Raw genomic sequence first — 22,829 nt, forward strand, 5'->3', positions numbered from 1 at the left:
ATCTACTTTGGTTCAGATACAAGAATTATGAAACCTCTAACACAATAAATTGGACATAACTTTCCACTTTTTCCATGTGGTTTCTTCCTTCAGACTCCATGAAATTATGACCTCTTAAATATTTGTTCAAGTGATACATGTTGTGTAGGGTTTCCTAGAAACAAGGTTAGTTCAACTTACCCCTTTTGCTGAACATCCAACTCTCCCTTATTGTTCAACGATGATTAGGTTCAGTTTCGTATATATTATTGACTGCTACCAACCTGACCCTGCAGTTTGATTTGATAAAAGTGATTTGGCTATGTCACTGATCAAACTACCCTTGAGTCAATCTGGTGTTCTTTGATAGCATTTACTTTTGCAAGACTCTACTGTCAAGTTTTTACCCTTTTGTCTTGATTGCTGTATTCAGGCATGTCTGTGTGTAGCAAGGTTATGAACAAGACACTTGTAAGCGATCCAAGAAACTAAATGTTGCACTCAAGACTACCCTTTAAATATGAGGAAGTGGAGGTTTGTGTCACTAAATCAGTGGACTGGTTTGTATTAATGGCTGGATTGAAATTAATACAACAGTTTCAATGAAGCATGTCGTTTTTGCTTCTAACCCTACCCTCAACATCAACCTCTATCACTTGAGAATAGCTATTGTCAGTAAACTGGAGCAGAGAGAGACACTGTCTTGTGTCTGTTTTATGCACACAGAAGGTCAGGCTGGGAAGAAAAAAAATACATATGCCAAAAAGGATTATCCACAACATCAGATGTGTGTGCTGTAACTTTGAGTATGGAGACTTGCTCAGACTCAAAACAACATACAGTATATGTAGTAGTATTCAATGACAAATTATTTTGTATTAAAGGGAAAATATGAAGACTGGCCTTTTTATTTTGTGATATTGTAATGTATATGCATTATGTAACACAGGAATAGAATTCAAAAAGAGAAATTAATTAAATAAACATTGAAAGGTACAGAACATTTTATAAATACTAGCTTAGTTTTAACTGATAGTGGAACATGGAGACACTGATGGCCAAAGTTGTGCTAATTTGCGTATATATGCTCAACCATAGACCACTATGTGCATGAATTTCTTGAGTTACAAGAAACTTTTATATACATAAAAGTTTATCAATTTTATTAAAATATGAATTGTGTATAATAAAACATTTATATAATTGATTTATTTTACCTCCTGGAGAAAGCATTACAATTGTATGGTCCAATAACCAAATCTCAAACAGGAAGAGTAACAATGCAAAATGACTTATTATTATGTATTGTATGCAGATCCCAGTTGTTTGAAGGTTTACAAAATGATGGGCTGAATCTTGACATGGAGTATGATTTTGTTGACGGTGAGTGTCACCACCCTGTGGCCTAAATAACATTGCAGTTTGTGTTCACTCCTGCCATCTATGGGTTGTAAAGATTATTGCATGAAAAGGGTAGGGGAAGACATCAAATTGTATGGATTCAAAGATGAGACCAGGTATGACTAGATATGAAAACGTACTGAAATGGATTCAAATATAACACTCAGGACCACTATTCTCAAAGGAGATTCTCAGTTGAAAGAGCTTTTGAGTCCAGGACTAATCGGTGTCTGGGAAACCGACCTTCATTGCATTGTGTTGCCTTGATTCAGTCAGCAGAGGGGAGGGACAAAAAAAGCACTTCTGGCACACAGTTTCAGGGTAGCATGTTTATTTGAACTTGTGATCAGCAATGTAGTATTCTCCTACAAGGCTCAAAGGAATTCATAAATATGTATGCCTTATTCAAATGAGCCCATCTCATCAGTGACAAACTCCATGATATAACTCCATGTGGCAGAATGGGGTGACACATACTCTGATTATTCATTAAATAAAAGTATAAAATGAACAAAACAGTATCATGACCTATATCAAATATAAGATCACAGTAAAATAAATTATCAAATAAGCACTGGATATTCAAACATTATTGGCTGAAATAACAAAAACATTCAAATATACAGCACCCGTAATAAGCTACAGTACTAGCATGGCAGAAAAGGTAAATGGCTTTTTTATTCAAATGAGTTAGGTTTATGTCCTCGAATAATGAGAGAACTGTTCAGGCCAAATTTCCTACATGTAAGTGAAACCCATCACTCTATAATCTTTACAATGTGGCATTTGGGTCGACAGACAAAATGGCATCAGAACCAAACCCCTTTGGGCCTGAGGTACAGTGAAGTAAAACTTAGCTGTGTGAATATCTGATAACATCAAATCATCTCTGTAAAAAAATTAAAATAAAACAAACTCATCCCTGTATAACTGTGTGGTCACTGGACAGTATTTGCTTGTCATGCTCTGAATAGAGATCAGTTAGTCAGTTCTTCAGTGGGGGTACAGTGGCCCCATACAGTAGTATTCAGGAGGCAGCCATTTTGGCTCTGGACGGATCTTAGTATGCAGGAAGGACAAGGTGAGCTCAGCAAAAGGCAGTAGTTTTATTAGATGAGTAAGGTACAATGTTTTAGATGGTAACGATCCATGGCTGACAATGAAAGCAGGGGGAGCTCATGCAACTTGGATGGGAGGAGGGGTGGAGGGTTGCCAGATTGGAGAGTCCTCTCCAAAGTTTCTGTCAGACAGCAGCCCATGGCTTGAATTCTTTAAGTAGGACATAGCACTGGAGAAGAAAAAATGATTGATAATTAGGGATACTTCAGTCATCGTTATAATAATTATCAATGTTCTTTGTCAACTGTGCTAATCAAATTAGAAAAACGTTATCATGAGCCTGTATTTTTATTCAGACACATTTCACAAGTTCAGACAGGAAACACATTCATTTAACAATTTATTAGAAAATAGATGGCAACACGTGGTCTTGGCGTTAGGCTCTGCTCCTTCAGGGGAGCTCACTGCCAGATCCATGTGTCCATTATTACCATTAAAATACAGGCAGTGAGCGAGATATAACAATCCCCCTGACGGGAACAAAATGCTTGGCGAATATATTGATAAAAGTCTATTTGTCCTAGAGAGATTTATACGATTATTAAAACGCCACACCAGGGTAAGCCTACACGAAACACATCCCTTACTTAAGGGTTTCTAAAACAAACTATGGGGGAAAATGAATGGTGGAAAAAAATGAATGCAAACACTCTATGTAAACACTCGAGTTCCCCATCTGAACTGGCTTAATTATTAATTATTATACCAGTGGAATAGCCCCTTTAGGTACCATGTATCAGGTTATGTTGTACTTTCCACTTTTGTGTACACTTTTGTTGACCCTTACTTGGACAATACACTGTAAATGCATTCCCTTACACTTAAAGTAATACCTATGTAATGTTAAGTGTTTATAAACCTAATAAAGCAATAGTTACCTTTTAATATGTAGTCAGTTAGCAGTGTAGGCACCTTCTCACTGTCCTCCTTCATGGCATAAAGAACTGTGGGGAGAAAAACAAAGCAAGGTGGCTCTTAGCACTGAGTATAGCACTGCTGGGCAAGTTACCTAACAGACAGCACACAGACTAACCAAATTGAAAATTATGTTTGTACCAAACTATATGAGCAAAACTAACTTTAAGGGTAAATGTATCTAAGACAGCGTTTACCAAACTCGGTCCTGGGGACCCCAAGGGGTTCATGTTTCGGTTTTTGCCCTAGCACTACACAGCTGATTCAAATAATGAACTCTTCATCAAGATTTGATTATTTGAATCAGCTGTGTTGTGCTCGGGTAAAAACCAAAACTAGGAAAACTACCCATTAGCTTAGAATTACATTTTATTTCCCTGCCTACTTACTATTGGTGATCATCTGAAGGTCGTCCACAGTTGGAGGAGTTGCTTTCTTCTCATATGGAATTACCGTATTTAGATACTAAACAACGAAGACAAAGAGAGACGGTTAGGGAAGAAACGTAGCAGTGTTGAACCCACATGCTTCATTGTAGATTTAACACACTGATATACTTGGTGGCTAAGAGCTGTAAATGCTTAAGTGTCTGACCTGTTTGTCCGTCCCTGTGCTGCCAAATGTCTGTCTGATGCCTGTCTGCAGGATGTTGGAGAGACCCTCCATACTGAAACGCTGGAACACAGACAATCACTAGCGGTGAGGAACAACAACCCTCTGTCATCACAACAGATTTAGTAACACTTTCTATGAGACAGCTTTCTTGTGATACATTCTAAATACATTATAGCATTTCTCTATGCATTTATACAGCTTATACGGAGCTATTATGAATATAGTTTGCATATTAGCCTGTTTTGTAATGGATGTAACCCAACAGCATTTATAAAGGCTGTTAATTTAAAAGGAGCAGTTATGAATGCTTATGATATTAAAATCAGACATCACCACAGGTCAATGGTATATTGACTGGTTGTGCATTATGATGAGGGCTACAGTAATTGACTCTAGCCTCCATTCCTACATTGTCATTACTAAATAGATAGAACTACCATGGTATTGGACAGGTATGTTGGTTAATAATCTGTTCCTGGATATGGACGGGCTGGTCTATGCTGGAACTGTAAGAAATCATATGGTCACTTCCTCTGTGAGTACTCTGTCTGTTGTTCTTCCCGTAAGTGCAGTTAGTTAGGGCCTAATGGTCTCTAGGTCCATTATCCATGTCGATGTGTGAGGGAGAGAGAGAGAGCTGTCTGGCTTGGAAATGCATGTGAATGGACATTAACGCACAGACACTCATGCGTAAGCCTCCCTCCCTCAGTGCTAACCTTCGTAGGCATGGAGGCGGGTTTGGGGTCTGTGCAGGTGGTGGTCGTAGTAGTAGTACCACCAACCACGGTCGTGGTTATCGCGTTACCCTGCAGACTGAGGCCCTTGTCGACCCGGCGCCGGCGCTTGCCCGTGTCCCGCTGCTCCTTCTGGCGGTTCTGCACCTCCATGAGGGCCGTGATGAACGTGTTCTTCACCTCCTTCTCAAACTCCAGCTCATCACGGCGCGCCAGCTGGGTGACCAGCTCCTCTGAGTACTCCCTGATGGCCCCCTCCACCCGGCACAGCAGCTCCACCAGGGCCGAGCTGGGCATCACACTCAGGCCTGGAGGGAGAGAGAGGCATGGAGGTCAGGTATGGAGCTACATTAGCCTGGAGCCCAGCTCTGCATTAGCTGAATAGCCAAATCCTATGGTCATTGTCACAAACAGACAGACCTGGGACCAGGCAAACTGACATAGGCCTGGAGAGAGAAGGGAGGAGGGGAGGAGACGTTGGTTGTAATCAGGTATGGAGCTACGCTACATTAGCCAGTTGATCCCAGATCTGTTTGTGCTGTATAACCAACTCTTACAGTCGTTGTTACTAATAGATCTGGGACCAGGCTAATTGTACATAGAGGTGAACAGAGATTCAATATGCATAATGTTATATACTGTAGAAGGGATATCAAATTCCTTCCCTTGAGGGACAAAGTACTGCTGGTTTTCATTACAATCTGACCTCAGACCTGGGGCATTAGGAAGAAGTGAACTCTCTGGCCAAACAATGACATAAACTGCTAAGGAAAAAAGAAAACCTGTATTCATAAAACATCTCAGAGTAGCAGTGCTAATTTAGGATCAGGTTCCCCCTGTCAATGTAATCATATTCATTGATATATAAAAGGCAATACTGATCCTAGATCAGCATACTTTGAGACACATACTTTGAGACACTATGAATACGGGCCCAGTACCACTTCAGGCCTCAAGGGCAGGAATTGAATAGTCCGGCTGTATACATACAGTCAGTGATGTATATTCATGGATGCCACGGGAAGCCAGGCTTCCCAAAACAATTGACCAATAATAAAATAAAAATTACTAATAATAGTTTTTCTTTCGTCTCTCTGTGTTTCATAATTTTCCTTCAATTCGCAAGAGGAGAAAGCATCCGACGAGCGAGCGAAACAGCGCCCCTCTGTCTCTCTACATGTAGGCCATTTATCTGATGCTGTCTGGTCCAAACAACTATGAAATTGTTGCCGCCGTAGCATTGAAGGCAAGGGAAGCCAGCGAGTATCTGGTCTCCCTTGAAAAAAAAAGTATAAACTATTTGCCAATCAGCGTTGAGCTAAACTGAGTGAGCTCAACTGTGAATGGTCCTGGCGCACCCAAAAAAGTGTCAAGTTGAAATGGTGCTGGAATAGTGAAGGCAGCTGCTGTTTTATGCGACTTGCAGTAACTCTCTGCGGTTCTAAATCAATAGTTGTTTAGTGGTCCGAAAATGTCGGCAACATTAACTTGCTTGATCATGCTGTACATGCAATATGCTTTGTGGACTTCACTGGACAGAGGTTGCTATCCGGTTTTGTGATAAAACAAAGGTGTGGTTGAATTTATTCTGCCACTGTGTCTTCTTATTTCTCGGCCTTTAGGCCTATATACCACAGTCGCAAGGCATATGAATTAATAGGTTATAGAGCAAACAACGCAATTATCACAACACATAGGTTGTAGTATGTCTTTTTTGTGGGGGGGGGGGCTTGGCTTCCCCAGTGATTTTACTCACGCACCGCTACTGCATACAGTATATGAATAGATGACATAAATGGGAGGAAAGTGGGATGATATCACCTGTATGTCACCTATTACGTTTTTCATTAGCCTTGACATTACATTCTGAGAAGAGGAACTAGCCTTTGACTGTTTCTGTGACTGGGTGATGCTGTCCAATATTACTACTATTTTTGGAAGTCAACACACACACACACACACACACACACACACACACACACACACACACACTAAGTAGGACAAATAAAAATATGTCTCATGCAGGGGAGCCACATGGTCACACAATATGTCTTTCCACAGGGAACACAGGGAAGCATATTGAGTGTGTGCCATGGTCCTCAAATGATCGACTCATACAAAAAATGTCTGCTGCAGGTTTGTCCAGTTATTCATCCTATATTCACCATAGAGGCTAAAGACTGATGAAAGATCCAGATGTTTACTCTGGTAAACTGATAAGACAACCATATTGTCTGAACTATGACCCCTCACCCAATCAAAGTCCTATAAGCAGGGCGGTAGTCTACTGAGCTAAACCCTTGCCATTAACTCAAGCAAGTTTACATATTTTTGTCTCGGACAAGGTTTCTCATTAGCCGCTACAAGATATATCAAAGGTCACTTAATTTTTATACACTGTTCTATGAACAGGAAATTGATTTTGGAAAAGGTGTCTGTCCACAACTTCAATTGAAATCTGAATTGGACCTTGAATTGCTTAAATTGTCACTTTCTTCTGTTAATTTAACTCCTTGGTACAGTGGATATAAAAAGTCTACACTCTCCTGTTAAAATGCCAGGTTTTTGTGATGTAAAAGAATGAGACAAAGATAAATAATGTCAGAACTTTTTCCACGGTTAATGTGACCTATAATGTGAGCAATTCAATTGAAAAACAAACTGAAATCTTCGAGGGGGAAAAATGAAAAATAAAAACCTTACAATAACCTGATTGCATAAGTGTGCCCTCTTATAACTGGGGATGTGGCTGTGTTCCGAATTAACCAATCACATTCAAACTCATGTTAAATAGAAGTCATTACACACCTGCCATCATTTAAAGTGACTCTGATTAATCACAAAGTTCAGCTGTTCTAGTAGGATTTTCCTGACATTTTCTTAGTTGCATCTCAGAGCGAAAGCCATGGTCCGCAGAGAGCTTCCAAGGCATCAAAGGGATCTCATTGTTGAAAGATATCAGTCAGGAGAAGGGTACAAAATAATTTCCAAAGCATTACATATACCATGGAACACAGTGAAGACAGTCATCATCAAGTGGAGAAAATATGGCACAACAGAGACATTACCAAGAACTGGACGTCCCTCCAAAATTTATGAAAAGACGAGGAGAAAACTGGTCAGGGAGGCTTCCAGGAGGCCTACAGCAACATTAAAGGAACTGCAGGAATTTCTGGCAAGTACTGGCTGTGTGCTACATGTGACAACAATCTCCTGTATTCTTCATATGAAGGGGCTATAGGGTAGGGTGGCAAGACAGAAGCCTTTTCTTACAAAGAAAAACATCCAAGCCCGGCTGAAGTTTGCAAAAACAAACATCAAGTCCCCCAAAAGCACGTGGGAAAATGTTTTATGGTCTGATGAAACCAAGGTTGAAATTTTTGGCCATAATTCCAAAAGGTATGTTTGCGCAAAAACAACACTGCACATCACCCAAAGAACACCATACCCACAGTGAATAATGGTGGTGGCAGCATCATGCTTTGGGGCTGTTTTTCTTCAGCTGGAACCGGGGCCTTAGTCAGGGTGGAGGGAATTATGAACAGTTCCAAATACCAGGCAATTTTGGCACAAAACCTTCAGGCGTCCGTTAGAAAGCTGAAGATGAAGAGGAAGTTCACCTTTCAGCACAACAATGACCCAAAGCACACATCCAAATCCACAAAAGCATGGCTTCACCAGAAGAAGATTAACGTTTTGGAATGGCCCAGCCAGAGCCCAGACCTGAATCCAATTTAACATCTCTGGGGTGATCTGAAGAGGGCTGTGCACAGGAGATGTCCTCGCAATCTGACAGATTTGGAGCGCTTTTGCAAAGAAGAGTGGGCAAATATTGCCACGTCAAGATGTGCCATGCTAATAGACTCCTACCCAAAAAGACTGAGTGCTGTAATAAAATCAAAAGGTGCTTCAACAAAGTATTAGTTTAAGGGTGTGCACACTTATGCAACCAGGTTATTGTGAGTTTTTTATTTCCCCCCCTCAAAGATTTCAGTTTGTTTTTCAATTGAATTGTTCACGTTATAGGTCCCATTAAAGGTGGAAAAAGTTCTGACATGATTTATTTGTCTCATTCTTTTACATCACAAAAACCTGGCATTTTAACAGGGGTGTGTAGACTTTTTATATCCACTGTATATGTGACTTGGTGTTTAACCCTTGATTCAACCTTAGTTTTTGTACACTAACCTTCATAAGAGGGCATGTTGTTATTGGAGGCCTGGGACAGCTGTCTGATCTCTTCCAGAAGGGATGGGTTGGTCTTGGGTGAGGAGTGTCCACTCTCCTCCTCGTCCTCCTCCTCTGTCTCACCAGGGTCCGGAGAGTTCTCCATCATCTCAACTATCTCCTCAATGACCTTGGAGAGAGATGGAGGGAGGGTGGGAGGGAAGGTAGATTAATACATACACTCTCATAAACAGCAGTCAGACTCTGAGTCACCAATAAGTAAAAAACGAATGGTCATCAGGCATTTATTATTCATGTACAGTAGCCTATGCTATAATGCAGAAGGGAGCTACTTGAAATAAATAGTCTTGCTATACTTTTCGCCTTGGCCTTTTTAACCACTGTTATTACAGTATATGGGGGAGTTAATGTATTCTACTTTTGTATGTTTTAAACTGTCTAAATTAGCTTAAAGTAACTGTCCAGAGAGAATCTCACATTTAAAAGTTAATATTCTGTTAACTCATACCCAAATAATGTTGTTGACTCATCCTTTATTCATATTTGTGGCCAAAGCATAAATTGGAGAAAAAATACTTACAAAATCCCACCTCAAGCTTATATCTCAAACAGACCATTTAAAAAATGCTTGCTATTTCCTCATAGATGATGATGGCCAATAAGCGGTCTACTCGCATGAATAATTTTAATGACCGGTATATGCCAACACCATTCTGTTGTTGGGGTATGCCCGCACCATACCAACACAGAAAAGCTGCTTTTTAACATACTTAATTACAATGTTTTGGAAGGAAAACTATTTAACTTGTGTTGTAATTAATTATGGGTCATATTTCATAGAAATCTGGAAACAGTAGACAGTTACTTTAACTAAACCTAGTAATATACTTAACTGGAAGTCCTACCAAGTCCTTTGCATAACAGGAAGTACATGTGTCTGTAGTCACCTGATCAGCAGTGAGGAGAGGCTCCTCACTCAGGCAGTTGGCATTGTCGTTCTTCTCATTCATCTCCTCCTCCTCTTTTTCATGAATCTGGAGAATGCAAGAGAGAACGAATGAAACCATGGAAACCCATTCAGCCACATTTGTGCTAGCTTAACTTCTTAGTATTGGAAACAGAAACCATGGAAACAAGGTTTATAAATAAGAGTACAGAAAAGCCATTCACCCATGTTGGATTTATCTTTCGAATATTAGCATTGGCGTTTAGGAAGCTAGTGAACATGGTCCAAATATGACCCCATTATCCCCCTCTGCTTTTCATCTGAAAATACAATTTATTACCCTCGAGTTTGGAAGCAAATTTGAAAGTGTTTGAGTTATGCTTAGTCACACTCAAATTGCCCCAATTCTATCTATTGACCATTGACTTTCTATTTTCTAATTGACTGCTTTTGATGCTCATTTATGCCATTGGCCTCACCCCAGTTAATCCCTACAAGGATATAATTCAGTAATAAACTAAACCGGGGGCATGGAAGACTAAATGCTGATGGACTGCTTTTCTATGTCTGGAGAGTCGCTTATAGCTTCCTGCTGGGGACTGTGTGTCTGCGTATTGACCCTGACCCAGTGCCTGTGCCTTGACCCTGACCCAGTGCCTGTGCCTTGACCCTGACCCAGCTCTGTGCCTTGACCCTGACCCAGCCCTGTGCCTTGACCCTGACCCAGCCCTGTGCCTTGACCCTGACCCAGCCCTGTGCCTTGACCCTGACCCAGCCCTGTGCCTTGACCCTGACCCAGCCCTGTGCCTTGACCCTGACCCAGTGCCTGCAGTTGCATGCGACAGCAGACTAGGGGAGGAGAGGGAGAGAGGGTGGAGGAGGAGGGTGGTTGATTGACGGATACTAAGTAGCACGCAGTCAAGGCAGCTCAGCCTTGATTTTTGGTGTCAGGTCAGGTGACGTCAGCGCCACAACCACAAGGCATGAATGAACATCCAGCCAGCCAGCCAGCCTGCCAGCACACTCTAGCTAGCATGTTTGCTAAAACTTGATCTCTTACAGCATGTCGTCCCACATTGCCTCACTAAAGAACACACTGCAGTCAGTCACACATGAAAGAGGTGTTCTAATATCCATTCAAATAAGTCTAAAGATCTAATGAAAAAATTTATTTCCAAGATGTTGTCTCAGAATGTTTCAGGTCTTTCCAGTTGAGAAGAAAGGAGGTTGGAAAATGGAGAAACATGATTCTTACGATGACCTTCAAGTATTTTGGAGTATATTGTAGAGCGTTACCTCCTGATCGGAGAGGTTGTCGTTGAATCCCTCTGAGTTGGGGTCGTCCCAGCTGGAGACAGAGGAAGGGACGTAGTTATCCATCAGCGCATCCCACACACTGAAACATGGACATAACAAACACACATTCAGTCACCAACACCGCAACACAACAAAAATACAGAGATGCAAACACACTTAGCCACCAACATTGTAACAGGACATCTCATACACTGCAACACAAGACAAACACTCAGTCACCAACATTGGAACGATCAGGACATCCCACACACAACACAGCACAAAACACTATCAGTCCTCAAGGCTGTAACTATCAGGAAATAGGCTCTTTTTGGGGGCATAAAATGGTAATTCCATAATAATCCAAAATCCAGTGGTGGCTTGTGATTTTAAAAGAATGAGGAGGAGGATGGATTACATCATGAAGAGGACCATCCTTCTCTTCCTCCCTAGATGACCCTCCTCTACCCAAAATCATGTTTGATAGAAATTGTCAATTGTATATCTGCAGCTATTTCCTTCTATCAGTGTTCCGTTGAACATTCGCAGAGAGTGAATGCAGAGTAAGAGGTGTTCACATGACATTATTGTGCTTCATTCTCATTTGTTGCTCTTTTACTTCACTCTGTTTTGGGCGGTCTCTCAATAATTATGTCCCTGAACTTGTCAACATAATTAATCAAATCAAAATGCACATCAAAATCCTCCCTATTGCACTCCAGGCTGCAATGCACACAGTCAACTAACAATAAAATAAAAACTCAGTTTACAAATTTTTTACAGGTGTCCAATGTGAATAAGTATAGATAAAAACAGCCCCTTACAGCATTGTGCAGGTCCTCCTCCAACTATAAGAACCTCGGTCCAATCAAGGCTTTAGCCTTGTGAAAATGACCAGAGTAGAACTCTCCCTTTGTTTCCCCTTTCTTTGTTTTTCCCCCAGCTTGGCATGGCACCCACACCCTACCCTCCTCTTAGTGGCACTGCCCAGCCATGCGCCATGCAGGAAACAAGCAGCCATTCATCGGGACTCATGACCTCAGAGATCATGCCTGATGTGTTGTCCACACACACACACACACACACACACACACAGACACTAGCTGGTACAGCACCGTCCCAAATGTTTGCAAACCTTTAGTTAATCTGGCCCTTAGATTGAACCAATCATTCTATCAACTGTGTTGCATAACATAAATAATGTATAAACTATCAAATTAAAACTAAAATAAAGCTTACAATAGATAAATGTGCATTTGTTCCTTGCATCACTACAAGGATAAGGATAGGGGAACCAATTTCAAAACATTCAAATCAGACGCATCATATGATGCGGTTTCTAACTCTGTAGTGTACTGTAGAATACAGTAGATCATCAAATGCAAAACAAGGTCATTAATGCACGCCCACATGCTAACAATAGTATCCCCAACATACATCTTGTATGTCATTGATTTTATCATCAATACTTTGTCCTTCGGTCCTATGCACTCTGAATATGGATCAATTGGCATACCCAAGGGCACCTACAACCAAGCTATTTTTAGCAAGAGGGTTTATTTCCACCCAATGCGAGAATGTCTATGTTTCCGCTTCAGAAGCAGTTGGCGAATGGGAGTGCTAGCTGCCTGCTGGTAGAGGCAGCGACAGACCAAAAGAGCGTTAAAAAATACATTTAATAATTCAAGGCCTATACCGACTGTAGACTGCTGGGATGGGCAGTGTCACACGGGTGGTTTGTGTTTTCGTGTTTTTTGCTGGTGGACGATTTGGTTGCTGTGAGGTGGGCTGAGTATCAGGATCTGAGAGCCGGGTCATGAGATATCTAGTGGTATCGTTATTAAAGTAGTGGTATATCAGCCAATGCTCTGTTTAGCTGATAGCTGTGATGACTTTTGGTATTCTATCTAAACTTTAATGAATGCATAGGTGTAGTGTTAATAGCTACTCCCCTGTAGCTCAGTTGGTAGGGCATGGCGCTTGCAACGCCAGGGTTGTGGGTTCGTTTCCCACGGGGGGCCAGTATGAAAACTTTATGCACTCACTAACTGTAAGTCGCTCTGGATAAGAGCGTCTGCTAAATGACTAGAATGTAAAAAAATAGCTGCTCCTTTCACACCATACCCAGACTTGAAATGCTCTGTTTGCAGTAAATAGTGTGCCTTATGAATGGGATTGCATGGTCACAAAAGTATGCAGTGTGAAGACAGAAGAGGAAGACATCATCAGAAATGATGGACTACCTAAACAAGCAAGCATTGACCAATGATTTGTTCAGAAGATTGCTGCAAAGGATGTGCCATATTATAAAAAGAATACTGGGGTGCATTGTACAACCCAAAAGGCAAGCAGCTGAAGTGAAAAATAATTTCCCTGTGATACACCATTTGTATCTTTCACTCTTATCACAAAAGCACAGACCCTTTATGCTGAGGTCAGACTTATGCTTAAAAACCACAAAGGTGGTGGACGATACTCACTCTTCATCCTGCAGCCGCTCCTCGTCCTCCTCGGTGTGGGACTGGTTGCGCACGGGGGCCAGGCCTTCCGTCTTGGTGTTGTAGTTGTGGAAACAGACATTCAACTTCTCGTCAAACTCATTGACCAGGTCCTCCATGGACTTGAAGCTCATCATCTCAGAGAAGTTCTCCAGTTCGGAGAAGTCCTCACGGGTGATGGGGGCTAGGGGGGCCATGGGGGCCAGGGGGACGGTGCTGTAGGGGGGTCGGCTGATGGGCATGTCCTCTACCCGGCAAGGCCTGAGGTCCTCAAACTCCTCATCCAGGCACACAAGCGGGGCCTCCATGGTGGGTGTCCCCAATCACAAGTCAATGACAGAGGAAGGAGCCCTAGGATAGGAAAGGAAGGGACAAAAAATTGAAAACAACATGGACTTTACAGGGGGTTGCTTTTTTCAATTTGTGTCATTAAATCATTCTCCAGAAACATTGTCAATACCACTGACCCAGAAAAGACAAAGCATTTCTGGGTCCCAGCCCAGACACCAGCACTTCAGGTCTCAGGAAGACAGTAGCGATGCTAACTCGGCCATCTGCTACATCAGCAGTAGCACATCTGATTCAGCAAATAATGGCTTGGTGGTTAGTTGAATCAGGTGTGCTAGTGCAGGGCTGGAGTAAAAATACTTGACTACATGCTAAATTCACACTTTTGGTATCTGGAGTAATTTCAATTGGACATTTACCAATAAAATACACATATAAATGTTGCAGCAAGTCTAGAATGGCAAAGTCCCCCCCAGACAAAGAGGAAGGGACTCAGCTGGACCAGGAAAGACACAGTCCCCCAGGGAGCCAAAATGGTAGTCGGGTTTCCTGGTTAACTGCAGTTAATTAAGCAATACTGGTGGGATTTTAATTGATGAGGAAAGGGATTCAGGGACTGATAGTCATTATAAAGACAATACAGTGGCCACCCATTATGTTGTCTTAAGAGCGAAACTCAACAAAAGAAAGGGCATATCTAGCCCTAAATTTAGACAATGTGCTAATTATAGATTTTATCGCTGTGGCGAATTCTGTGTCACAGCAAGATGGTACTAAGCACCATGAAACTTGGGGAACATTGTTCAAGACGGACACTTACCAACTTAAGCACAAATCCTAAACACTTAAATCTACAGTATATGAGGTCATATAGCTATAATAATCAGACATCCTCAATGATGAATTACTCTGTATGTAATTCTTGTTCTTACTATCCTGGTAAGAATGGAGTGATCTGTACGAAATTAACAACAACAGTTGATTCTTGTGGAAGACTGTTGGATGAAAGTTGTGTTTCAGTCCAAGTTCTGACACAGTGCAATTATAGGAGTGAGGGCTAAAGGTACTAACGTTTTTCCTGGATCTTTGCCTATAGCCAGGGAGTGGCGTGAAAAGGAATCCATTTAAACCAAGATTGTGTAAGCGTCTTCCTTTCTCTCCATCACATTACTCAGCAAAGTGCCACTTCATCAAAAGACAGATTCTTTAGCCTCTCCTCTCTCTCTTTGTCTCTCTGTCTCTTTCTCCCATCATACCCACCGTTATTTTCTGCAGAGTAGCCTCTGAGTATTTATTCATATAGCATCTCAGAGTTGGAATGCTGATGTAGGATAAGTTTGGCCTTTTCATACACGTCGACTCAGAGCATCCCAAACATGCTCAATGGGTGACATGACTGTTAAGTATGCAGACCATATAAGAACTGGGACATTTTCAGCTTCCAGGAATTTTCTGCATATCCTTGCGACATGGGGCTGTGCATTATCATGCTGAAACATGAGGTGATGCCGGCGGATGAATGGCACAACAATGAGCCTCAGGATCTCGTCACGGTATCTCTGTGCATTCCAATTGCCATTGATAAAATACAATTGTGTTCGTTGTGCATGCCCATACCATAACCCCACTGCCACCATGGGGTTTACATCCGCAAACCAATCGCCCACACGACGCTATACACGCTATCTGCCATCTGCCCAGTACAGTTGAAACCGGGATTCATCCGTGAAGAGCACACTTCTCCAGTGTGCCAGTGGCCATCGATGGTTACATCGCTGAACTGCAGTCAGGTCAAGACCCTGGTGAGAACGACGAGCACGCAGATTAGCTTCCCTGAGACAGTTTCTGACAGTTTGTGCAGAAATTCTTCAGTTGTGCAAACCCACAGTGTAATCAGCTTTCAGGTGGCTGGTCTCAGACCATCCCGCAGATAAAGAAGCCGGATATGGAGGTCCTGAGTTGGCGTGGTTACACGTGGTCTGCTTTTGTGAGGCCGGTTGGACGTACTACCAAATTCTCTAAAACGACGTTGGAGGCGGCTTATGGTAGAGACATTAAATGTTGTAAGAGATATTTGCAGCTTTTCATGGCTACATAAGAAGCTTTCAGCTTTTGTTAGTTCCTAATCCATGTACTAATGAACATCTTGCAGGTGGATACAAAGAAAATACTGAAAACAGCAGAAAATAATTTTGTTCTGATAGACTGCCATGAAATCACGAAGGTAGGCTGAGAGTGACAATATGAGTGTTTGTGTGTTTATGCGCATGTGAATGTATATGCATTGAGTGTAATGGTGTGCACGCATGTGTGTATGTACAGTGGATATAAAAAGTCTACACACCCCTGTTAAAATGCCAGGTTTTTGTGATGTAAAAGAATGAGACAAAGATAAATCATGTCAGAACTTTTTCCACTGTTAATGTGACCTATAATGTGAACAATTCAATTGAAAAACAAACAGAAATCTTCGAGGGGGAAAAATGAAAAATAAAAACCTTACAATAACCTGGTTGCATACAGTGGGGAAAAAAAGTATTTAGTCAGCCACCAATTGTGCAAGTTCTCCCACTTAAAAAGATGAGAGAGGCCTGTAATTTTCATCATAGGTACACGTCAACTATGACAGACAAAATGAGAACAAAAAATCCAGAAAATCACATTGTAGGATTTTTAATGAATTTATTTGCAAATGATGGTGGAAAATAAGTATTTGGTCAATAACAAAAGTTTCTCAATACTTTGTTATATACCCTTTGTTGGCAATGACACAGGTCAAACGATTTCTGTAAGTCTTCACAAGGTTTTCACACACTGTTGCTGGTATTTTGGCCCATTCCTCCATGCAGATCTCCTCTAGAGCAGTGATGTTTTGGGGCTGTCGCTGGGCAACATGGACTTTCAACTCCATCCAAAGATTTTCTATGGGGTTGAGATCTGGAGACTGGCTAGGCCACTCCAGGACCTTGAAATGCTTCTTACGAAGCCACTCCTTCGTTGCCCGGGCGGTGTGTTTGGGATCATTGTCATGCTGAAAGACCCAGCCACGTTTCATCTTCAATGCCCTTGCTGATGGAAGGAGGTTTTCACTCAAAATCTCACGATACATGGCCCCATTCATTCTTTCCTTTACACGGATCAGTCGTCCCTGGTCCCTTTGCAGAAAAAACAGCCCCAAAGCATGATGTTTCCACCCCCATGCTTCACAGTAGGTATGGTGTTCTTTGGATGCAACTCAGCATTCTTTGTCCTCCAAACACGACGAGTTGAGTTTTTACCAAAAAGTTCTATTTTGGTTTCATCTGACCATATGACATTCTCCCAATCCTCTTCTGGATCATCCAAATGCACTCTAGCAAACTTCAGACGGGCCTGGACATGTACTGGCTTAAGCAGGGGGACACGTCTGGCACTGCAGGATTTGAGTCCCTGGCGGCGTAGTGTGTTACTGATGGTAGGCTTTGTTACTTTGGTCCCAGCTCTCTGCAGGTCATTCACTAGGTCCCCCCGTGTGGTTCTGGGATTTTTGCTCACCGTTCTTGTGATCATTTTGACCCCACGGGGTGAGATCTTGCGTGGAGCCCCAGATCGAGGGAGATTATCAGTGGTCTTGTATGTCTTCCATTTCCTAATAATTGCTCCCACAGTTGATTTCTTCAAACCAAGCTGCTTACCTATTGCAGATTCAGTCTTCCCAGCCTGGTGCAGGTCTACAATTTTGTTTCTGGTGTCCTTTGACAGCTCTTTGGTCTTGGCCATAGTGGAGTTTGGAGTGTGACTGTTTGAGGTTGTGGACAGGTGTCTTTTATACTGATAACAAGTTCAAACAGGTGCCATTAATACAGGTAACGAGTGGAGGACAGAGGACCCTCTTAAAGAAGAAGTTACAGGTCTGTGAGAGCCAGAAATCTTGCTTGTTTGTAGGTGACCAAATACTTATTTTCCACCATAATTTGCAAATAAATTCATTAAAAATCCTACAATGTGATTTTCTGGATTTTTTTCCCTCAATTTGTCTGTCATAGTTGACGTGTACCTATGATGAGAATTACAGGCCTCTCTCATCTTTTTAAGTGGGAGAACTTGCACAATTGGTGGCTGACTAAATACTTTTTTCCCCCACTGTAACTGGGGATGTGGCTGTGTTCAGAATTAACCAATCACATTCATACTCATGTTAAATAGAAGTCATTACACACCTGCCATTATTTAAAGTGACTCTGATTAATCACAAATAAAGTTCAGCTGTTCTAGTAGGATTTTCCTGACATTTTCTTAGTTGCATCTCAGAGCAAAAGCCATGGTCCACAGAGAGCTTCCAAGGCATCAGAGGGATCTCATTGTTGAAAGATATCAGTCAGGAGAAGGGTACAAAATAATTTCCAAAGCATTACATATACCATGGAACACAGTGAAGACAGTCATCATCAAGTGGAGAAAATATGGCACAACAGAGACATTACCAAGAACTGGACGTCCCTCCAAAATTTATGAAAAGACGAGAAGAAAACTGGTCAGGGAGGCTTCCAGGAGGCCTACAGCAACATTAAAGGAACTGCAGGAATTTCTGGCAAGTACTGGCTGTGTGCTACATGTGACAACAATCTCCCGTATTCTTCATATGAATGGGCTATGGGGTAGGGTGGCAAGACGGAAACATTTTCTTACAAAGAAAAACATCCAAGCCCGGCTGAAGTTTGCAAAAACAAACATCAAATCCCCCAAAAGCACGTTGGAAAATGTGTTATGGTCTGATGAAACCAAGGTTGAACTTTTTGGCCATAATTCCAAAAGTTATGTTTGGCGCAAAAACAACACTGCACATCACCCAAAGAACACCATACCCACAGTGAAGCATGGTGGTGGCAGCATCATGCTTTGGGGCTGTTTTTCTTCAGCTGGAACCGGGGCCTTAGTCAGGGTGGAGGGAATTATGAACAGTTCCAAATACCAGGCAATTTTGGCACAAAACCTTCAGGCGTCCGTTAGAAAGATGAAGAGGAAAATTCACCTTTCAGCACGACAATGACCCAAAGCACACATCCAAATCCACAAAAGCATGGCTTCACCAGAAGAAGATTAATGTTTTGGAATGGCCCAGCCAGAGCCCAGACCTGAATCCAATTGAACATCTCTGGGTTGATCTGAAGAGGGCTGTGCACAGGAGATGTCCTCGCAATCTGACAAGATTTGGAGCACTTTTACAAAGAAGAGTGGGCAAATATTGCCACGTCAAGATGTGCCATGCTAATAGACTCCTACCCAAAAAGACTGAGTGCTGTAATAAAATCAAAAGGTGCTTCAACAAAGTATTAGTTTAAGGGTGTGCACACTTATGCAACCAGGTTGTGAGTTTTTTATTTTTTATTTTTCCCCCTCAAAGATTTCAGTTTGTTTTTCAATTGAATTGTTCACGTTATAGGTCACATTAAAGGTGGAAAAAGTTCTGACATGATTTATCTTTATCTCAATCTTTTACATCACAAAAACCTGGCATTTTAACAGGGGAGTGTAGACTTTTTATATCCACTGTATGTGACATTTGACCTTCACCTTAACCAATGGACCCAGGTGATGGAGATGTTATCCTACCACTATTTTGCTCCCTGCCTGGAGCCAAAGCACCCACAAACCACCAAGACCAAAAACAACCAATCACAGAATCTCATCAGATGTCCTTCAATACAATGTAACCAAATAGCTGTCCCCATTTTACACTTGCAAAAACAACGCTAGCACACTGACTGGAGAACAAATCAATATTTGTTGTTATGCCAAATCCATTGCCATAATTTCATTCCATAAGATCTTATGGCTATAAAATAAAAATATATAATAGATTTTTAGACATATTTGGGACAATTCAATTGATATAGCGATGGGTGGGTCATATGGTTGCATTTATCTCAGAACAATACAAACACATCTTCTGCTATTCATATTCATATGGGTGTGTGGCTGCCTGCCGAAGCCTCTCCCATAATATGAAGATGTTTACATCTATTACTTTCATTGGCTACATGAGAACATGCTTGTCAGTTCCCATAGCCATTATGGAAGAAAATGGATTTGGGGGAGGAAGAGAAGAGAGAGGGAGAGGATGAGGGGACGAAGATATGGAAGACAAGACCATGGTTACATAAGAGGGAGGGAGGGAGATGATGGAAAACAATGATGGAGGGAGGTGGAGAAGGATAGATAGAATGATAGATTACCTGCAGTAACTGTGCCTCCTGTAATATGGCTTAGAAACAGAGAGACGGTCCCTCCTAGGCAAGGCAGATCTGCACTACGCCACCTTCCTCTGCAAATCCCAACACTGGCCAACCAACAGCAACTACAGTCATTCTGGAGACTGGAGAGAAAAGAAAGAGGGAGAGAGAGAAAGAAAAATGACAATGTCCGGTGCTGTTCTGTCCGTCCCTTCTCCTCCACTAACACACAGCCCCCTTGCTTATCTCTTTCCGCTGGCAGCAGCCCGTTGTTTTCGAATCAGTAAGCAGCCTCAGCCTCAACCTTACTTAGAGAGGAGAGAGAGAGCCTGTGCATTGCTTTCTCGCTACAGCACCTGCCTGCCTGTCTGCATGACGGAATCGTCATCCCCCTCTCCCCTCCTCCTTCTTCTCCCCCTCTCCCTTTGTCCATACCTCCCTCCTCCCCCTCCCTTCCCCCCTCCTTCCAAGGCTCAAAGCCCTCAATATTAATGAGGAAAAGGGCAGGGGGAAGGTGAGGAGGTGAAGGGAGAAGCAGCTGCACCATGTGTGTACTGTAGAGACCAGGCAGAATGTGTCCGCCATGGCTACATTATTAGGTTGTCCTGTAACCTGCTACTTATCATTCTATGGGTAGAATGGCAGGGAAGCTAGCTTCATTGACCAGAGCCTGTGAATACGTTAGCTAGGCTGATTAGCATTTGGCTGATTAACATTTTGACAGGGACAGAGTGCTGCTGGAGCGGAACAGAGCTGAAAGGAGGGACCCTGAGATTGGTGGTGATGGTTAGCTTGCTTGCTAGCCTGTGAAGGAAGAAGCTTGTCATTTTTGGTCCCACCTCTATGAGAGCAGTAAGGGGAAGGACATCAAAGAAACCTGCCCTTGTAGTGCTACTAGTCCCGTGTAGCTCAGTTGGTAGAGCATGGCGCTTGCAACGGCAGGGTTGTGGGTTCGATTCCCACGGGGGACCAGTATGAAAAAAAATGTATGCACTAACTGTAAGTCGCTCTGGATAAAAGCATCTGCTAAATGACTAAAATGTAAATGTACTACACTGAACATTCAAAACATTAAGAACAACTGCTCTTTCCATGACATAGACTGACCAGGTGAATCCAACTTAAAGCTATGATCCCTTACTAATGTCAGTTGTTAAATCCACTTTTTAATCAGTGTAGATGAAGGGGAGGAGACAGGTTAAAGAAGGCTTTTAAAGCCTTAAGACAATTGAGACATGGATTGTATACAGTGCGCCTTCGGAAAGTATTCAGACCCCTTGACTTTTTCCACATTGTGTTACGTTACAGCCTTATTCAAAAATGGATTAAATTGTTTTTTTCCCCCCTGATCAATCTACACACAATACCCCATAATGTCAAAGCAAAAACAGGTTTTTAGAAATGTTTGCTAATTTATTAAAATAAAAAAATTGAAATATCACATTTACATAAGTATTCAGACCCTTTACTCAGTACTTTGTTGAAGCACCTTTGGCAGCGATTACAGAGTATTCTAAGGTATGACGCTACATTCTTGGAACACCTGTATTTGGGGAGTTTCTCCCATTCTTCTCTGCAGATCCTATCAAGCTCTGTCAGGTTGGATGGGGTGCGTTGCTGCACAGCTATTTTCAGGTCTCTCCAGAGATGTTCAAGTCCGGGCTCTGGCTGGGCCACTCAAGGATATTCAGAGACTTGTCCCGAAGCCACTCCTGCGTTGTCTTGGCTGTGTGCATAGGGTCGTTGTCCTGTTGGAAGGTGAACCTTAGCCCCAGTCTGAGGTCCTGAGTGCTCTGGAGCAGGTTTTCATCAAGGAGCTCTCTGTACTTTGCTCCGTTCATATTTGCCTCGATCCTGACTAATATCCCAGTCCCTGCCGCTGAAAAACATCCCCACAGCATGATGCTGCCACGGGAATGGAACCATGCTTCACCGTAGGGATGGTGCCAGGTTTCCTCCAGACGTGACGCTTGGCATTCAGGCCAAAGAGTTCAATCTTGGTTTCATCAGACCAGAGAATCTTGTTTCTCATGGTCTGAGCGTCTTTAGGTGCCTTTTGGCAAACTCCAAGCTGGCTGTCATGTGCCTTTTACTGAGGAGTGGCTTCCGTCTGGCCACTCTACCATAAAGGCCTGATTGGTGGAGTGCTGCAGAGATGGTTGCACTTCTGGAAGGTTCTCCAATTTCCACAGAGGACCTCTAGAGCTCTGTCAGAGTGACCATCGGGTTCTTGGTCACCTCCCTGACCAAGGCCCTTCTCCCCCGATTGCTCAGTTTGGCCGGGCGGCCAGCTCTAGGAAGAGTCTTGGTGGTTCCAAACTTCTTCCATTTAAGAATGATGGAGGCCACTGTGTTCTTGGGGATCTTCAATGCTGCAGACATTTTTTGGTACCCTTCCCCAGATCTGTGCCTCGACACAATCCTGTCTCTGAGCTCTACGGACAATTCCTTCGACCTCATGTCTTGGTTTTTGCTCAACTGTGGGACCTTATATAGACAGGTGTGTGCCTTTCCAAATCATGTCCAATCAATTGAATTTACCACAGGTGGACTCCAATGAAGTTGTAGAAACATCTCAAGGATAATCAATGGAAACAGGATGCACCTGAGAACAATTTCGAGTCTCATAGCATTTCTG

General features: G+C 42.4%; 1 protein-coding gene across 3 annotated transcripts; it reads right to left on the minus strand.

Annotated features, from left to right (window-relative positions):
• Positions 1–1,694: 1,694 nt before the first annotated feature.
• On the minus strand, positions 1,695–20,574 carry LOC121579316 (fasciculation and elongation protein zeta-1). Of its 3 annotated transcripts, none has more exons than XM_041893808.1 (10): positions 20,195–20,574; positions 13,674–14,042; positions 11,194–11,245; positions 9,899–9,985; positions 8,952–9,120; positions 4,746–5,071; positions 4,009–4,089; positions 3,804–3,879; positions 3,378–3,443; positions 1,695–2,668 (listed from the first exon to the last, which is right to left on the minus strand). In XM_041893808.1, exons 2-10 carry the CDS (start codon positions 13,997–13,999, stop codon positions 2,652–2,654), a joined length of 1,200 nt encoding a protein of 399 aa, XP_041749742.1. In that variant the 5' UTR covers positions 14,000–14,042; positions 20,195–20,574; the 3' UTR covers positions 1,695–2,651. The 3 variants fall into 3 exon arrangements, 2 of the variants coding, with proteins under 2 accessions (XP_041749742.1, XP_041749741.1); XM_041893807.1 differs by having other exon boundaries at positions 11,194–11,293; XR_006002893.1 differs by lacking the exon at positions 1,695–2,668 and having other exon boundaries at positions 4,835–5,071; positions 11,194–11,293.
• Between the last annotated feature and the right edge of the window lie 2,255 nt (positions 20,575–22,829).

Source organism: Coregonus clupeaformis, chromosome 13 (assembly GCF_020615455.1).
Source record: "Coregonus clupeaformis isolate EN_2021a chromosome 13, ASM2061545v1, whole genome shotgun sequence".
Lineage (NCBI taxonomy): Eukaryota > Metazoa > Chordata > Actinopteri > Salmoniformes > Salmonidae > Coregonus > Coregonus clupeaformis.